The sequence below is a fragment of the Argopecten irradians genome, chromosome 2 (genome assembly GCF_041381155.1).
Source record: "Argopecten irradians isolate NY chromosome 2, Ai_NY, whole genome shotgun sequence".
In the NCBI taxonomy this organism is placed as follows: domain Eukaryota; kingdom Metazoa; phylum Mollusca; class Bivalvia; order Pectinida; family Pectinidae; genus Argopecten; species Argopecten irradians.
Window position 1 is genome coordinate 59,700,079 of NC_091135.1, and position 5,418 is coordinate 59,705,496.

The 5,418-nt window shown below is 31.9% G+C and overlaps 1 protein-coding gene across 1 annotated transcript in view; it reads left to right on the forward strand.

Moving 5' to 3' along the window:
* The window catches only part of LOC138316097 (microtubule-associated protein futsch-like), a 78,878-nt gene extending 74,124 nt beyond the window's left edge, over positions 1–4,754 (forward strand). The window contains exon 16 of the mRNA XM_069257597.1: positions 148–4,754. Coding sequence (XP_069113698.1) covers positions 148–505 — 358 coding nt within the window. The 3' untranslated portion in view covers positions 506–4,754. The remainder of the gene's footprint in view (positions 1–147) is intronic.
* The last annotated feature ends 664 nt before the right edge of the window (positions 4,755–5,418 follow it).

The window sequence follows — 5,418 nt, forward strand, 5'->3', positions numbered from 1 at the left end:
ACCTTTTGGAAAGAAATGTTGATAGATATGGTAACCTTGTTTCAACAGATAATCTTAACAAAGCCAAAAATGAACTGATTAAAAACGTTTGATAGATATATGCATGTTCCACTGACTTGTTCATTATTTGTAATATGTATGTTTCAGTACGGGGTCTGTTCCACACTCTCCAACTACACAACGCAAGCAGCAGCAGAAGCTGGATACAAAATCTGTAAAACCAAAAACACTACAACGTGCCAACACATTTACTGCAAACCAGGGTCCGGCCATGTTACCTAACAAGAATCTCCTGAAGGGCCCGCAGATGAACATATGTCGTGATTGTAAGGGAATGATCATGGAGATTATAAGGACAAGTCGTACCTCCATAGCACTCATAAATCAAGGGAAGCAACTCCCTAAAAAATCAGACGGCTCTAGTTCTGAAGATGAAAGAAGCACCATGAATCTCTCTTCTCTGTCTCTTAATGTTAAACATTTCTTTACTCCAACGAAAGATTGACCTTTGAGCGGAACTTGTACCACTGTGTGATATCAATGGACTTAGGTTTTAGGAAGACCTTTTCACCATTGATGCAATATTGATTCTTGATGCAGTAATGAACAGACATTCCCTGAAAACGTGATGGATGTATACAACAGCTGAAAAATTACTAACCACTGCTATTTCTCAATTTTCTGATGGAAAATACAGATGTAGCAGTGTCATAAATTGTGTTAATTTGTTTCAATTATATACCTGATACCAAATATAATTCAACAAATGTCCGATTTTGAAACATAGAATTACATGTAGATTGATAAGAACTTGTGACTGATATATTGATGGATGTACAAATGGTTCATAGAAATGGTAGCATAATCGTGAGTTGAGAAAAAATTTTGAGCTTAATTTATAATGTACAACTGATTAGTAAAATGAAAATTCAAAGCATTATTTGTTTTATTAGAGAACAAATTTTAAAGTGAATACTATGAATGGCCTGTGTGACACCTTATTTATTTGGTGTTCTCCCCACCGACAGTTACTGACCACCGTAGCTCCACGTTGTTGTAGATCTGAATCAGAAATCGTCAGGCTGTGCACAGTTTCTCTTTACACCAAATTTTATGTTTTAAAATTTTTACTTCAGAAATTGAGCGATACATTCATTCTGTTTCTTTCTCTTTTTTTTATATTAATTTTTTTAAACATTTTATTTCATGATATACAGGTATTGTACATATGTCCTGTTTGGCTTAGAACTGCTGTTTGTTTCTCCAATGAAAATGCAGGGTGAATAATCATGGTAAGGTTCAAAATCAAGTAACGACCATTACTTCATTATGTTCATGTCAACAGGTTTTACTTTTATACAATCAGACAATTTCATCTCAGAGGTATTTTAATGAAAAATTTGAAACATAGAATGCATAATAAGTAAGATATATATTTACAAAATAAGTGAGAAACTCATAGGCCTATGATCTGCAAACATATAGTGACTCTGATAATTCTGATATCATTCGTGTGCTGAATAATACATCTTCAGATATACAACTTGGTGCCATATCCAATTTTAAAATACCAAATAAAGCTTAGCCGATAAATTCCAGCCAGAAAATTTGATGTATATTATCAAGTTAGTAAATTGTTGGTTTCTGAGATCATGCATGGAAATATAATTGTATGTATGAACTTCAATAATTTATTTGTGTCTAGTTGATAGAGGAATGTTTCGCCTATGAAATGCCTAATATTACAGACTGGCATTGTTTTATCTCCCTAGAAATGTATGTTTTGGAAGGTGTAGTGAACATGGTGACTCATGGTAATCAAAGCTTTGTTTCAATAAAGTTTAGAAGTTTATATATGTGTGCATAAAAGGTTGGCGAATGCCAGCACATGAAACTGTAGGTTTTGTATGTGATAGGATTAGGTATGTCTGTTAGTTAATTGGCCTAGATATCAATGTCAAACTAGTAGAGATTCACAATCTAGGAGGACGAAAAACAACAGTAAAACAAATAGTGGACAATAAGAGTTAGGTATGAGTGTATCTTTGATAGTCATGTGTGATTGACATAAAGTATGATATTTGAGGGAAATAGGAACTTAAGGTTTACATTATCAAGGGAGGTGTATGCGAATAGAAAGAAAGTAAGAGAGGTATTCAGAGTATTAAGGCGTATATATATATATAGTTGCTGGAGTTTGATAGAAATGATCTGGATTGAAAAGGGAGTTATCACATGTAGGGTATGATTGTTTTATCATTTATTTTCTCATTTGAATTTCCTGTCGTGTGTGTGTATATATATATATAGTCAGAACTGTTCCTTTGTTTTTACCATTGTGGTGCTGTATGAGATATTCTGTGATTATTTTTTGTACTGATTTCATACTTTGATCTGATGTAATGTTGCCCACCTTTATAGTCAGCCATTGTTATATAAGAACAAACCTAGGTTGTATACCAACGTGATATTATAGAGAACAAGCCCTAGGACGTTTGTGAAATGATACCACAATCCTTCTGGTGAAGTTGTTAGATATTGACCATGTTTGAAATATCATTGTTTTCTCGGAATTTGACACGTTTTAGTGTTTTAATTGAAACAGACAGGTTGCACTCGCATCAGAGAACCTGTAACAAACTTACTGTGTTGTGAACTTCTATTGTTTAGTCTTTTATCAATCTGACTTTACTTGACTTGTTACTAACTAGGTTATTAATAATGTTAAGTTATTCATTCAAATCTCTCCAGAGAACCTTTTATGACATTTGAATTTCCCTAGGTATCACCTTGACAGTTGAGATATGTTTCATTGCTAACCATTTATGTACTGGCAGTATGACCCATGATATTCGTGGTTATATATCATTGTAATAATGCTGTTAACTGTGGGTTGTCTACTCAGCTTTTGTATTTACATTCCCAATATTCAACACCTGTACAGATAGAGTTGTTAAATTATAATGTAATATATATGCAAAGTGAAAGTTTATTTAGAAAATGGCACTACATGTTGTATATTTATATCTTAAACCACACAGCAAACAGTTTAGATATCCTTTTACTAAATCCACATTTCTTTTATAGAAGTGAATCACAGGTATAGCCATCTACGATTATATTTCATGGCCAATGCATGTGGTTCTTTAGTGAAAACGAACTGTTATTTGTAGATAAATTTTATTGTTAACATATGTCAATATGTTTTAATGTTGATCACAAAACATGTATATCTACATAACTGTAGTGCTGAATGGTTAAAATGGCTGTTAAAATATCAAAAGTTTATTTACCTTAAAAATGAAATATTAAAGTCTTTGTCACAATCATCAAGGACCCTCTAAAATTAAATGAAGTACCCACCTAACTTCAAATGTTTTAGATTTTATAAAAAAAATCTGCATAAATTATACTTAATTTTGCATTAATTGATTTATACATCATTCTATTTTTATCACGTTTATGAGTAGGGTTTAGAAAATTGGAAAGTGAATTTTGCATATATAATCCAAGTTGATACAACAATGTTAGTTGTGATATTTGTATCAGTTTGGTGCATCTTTTTTATTCTGACATCAGTTGATTTTCAAAATATGTTTTGCTGAATAAATTGCACACTCATTGAAGAGCTTATAATCAAATATTTGTTTTGATAAGACATGCAGTAATGTAAGCTTTGGTCTAAATATCACAAAATATCAATGAACAAATTCACACAAGTTATATAGAGATTTTTCATTGAAAACCTAATACATGTACATTTTGTACCAGTATTCTCAGTCTATTGTCACACTTTTGTAAAAAAAAAAAAAAAAGAATTAAAGCAAAGATATTGTCAGATATTGTTAGAAGTCTTTTTGATAAAGAAACATTGTTATAACATTATAATGATCATTGTGAAAGTCTCAATTAACTATTGATGTTCCCTTTACAATAGTACTTTGGTATATACGTGTATGTGTAATAGAACAACGTATTTAGCCTATTGTTGAGTACTACAAGAGTATCCCTCCTGTCCTATTGTTAACTTGTATAGTCACATTGATTAGAATAGAAACATGTTCATCACCATGCAAAATACCATAGCAAAGTTTAATAAATAGGCATTTTATTTATTTTCATATTTTAATGTTTATTTTGGAATGTTCCACACCAGATTTATCAAGCAGTTGTTTATGCCTAACATTGTATAATACAGTTAAAAACCAATTTCATTTTTTTTCACTTCTCGTTCACTGTCATTTTGGAATCATGTTTAGAATTGTGAATATAACATAGCTATTTATTACTATATAAATTAGGTTTGTTGTAGAAGGTCTAAAGGGCCTGTATAATGTGTCTCACTTGTTACCCCGTCACTCTTTAAAATCTAGGTACACAAACAAAGCAATACATGTTCCTGTTCTTATGTGTTAGACAATTTCATTGTCATTTTTCTTTCTTCTAACACAAAAATACTTTATTCCTTATACTTTGAGAATAAAAGATTTAACACATAGGGGTAAAACTTAGTGACTTCAAGTTTGCATGCCTTTAAGGCCTAACTGGTCTGAAGGGTGTCAGTTAGATAGCGATATTACATGTTTCTCACTCCACAAATGATAGCCACATAGTGAATGTTGTGGTCGACTCTCCACTCCCTTGGTTTTTAAAATTTGTTTAGACAGGTAGTGGCTGTTTGTATTGTAGGTCTTTTTTTTTAATCTGAAATCAATACATACCAACACCACATGAAATAAAATGTCAAAGAATCACTGGTGTTTGTGTTGTTTGTAGATTTACAAAGTCCCACTGTATGTTGTACAAGCACCAGAAGTGACTTTCGTCTTTATATGATGTAGAGTTATCTGCCCTTGTAAGTTATGGGTATTATTTATCAGCATTTATCATGGGTTTGATATTCTTTCACTTGGATGAGACTTAGTCGATGCTTTACAAAATTAAGTGTGTGAAATGAGAGACAGATAAATGTTAGCCATGGCCATCCCATACTATCGTATTCAGAGGTTGGGCAATAGATGTCTTGCATGCATTTCTAGTTGTGGTACAAAGTGGTGATGATAAATACCTGCATCTTTTGAAGAAAAGATAACTCTGTGTATCTATAAAATGAAGTTATTTTGTAGGAAGTAGAATACTAATTCTATTGTTTAGGGGATCAAATAAAACAGATTGCCATGACTACTGGATAAGGTTGCATAGTATACAACACAGTCAAATGCTGAATGTTAAATTTGGCAAACTAATTCATAATACACAGGTTCTGTGATATGTTAATGTAACAAAAACGCTGTTGGTTGAGATAAAACAAAGTCTTGTCATGGCATATTTTGCTGAGATTATTTTACAAGTTATACATTGTAGCCAATACCTAGTACAAGAACAACACAATTATGTTTTTAACAAGAACAACACAAG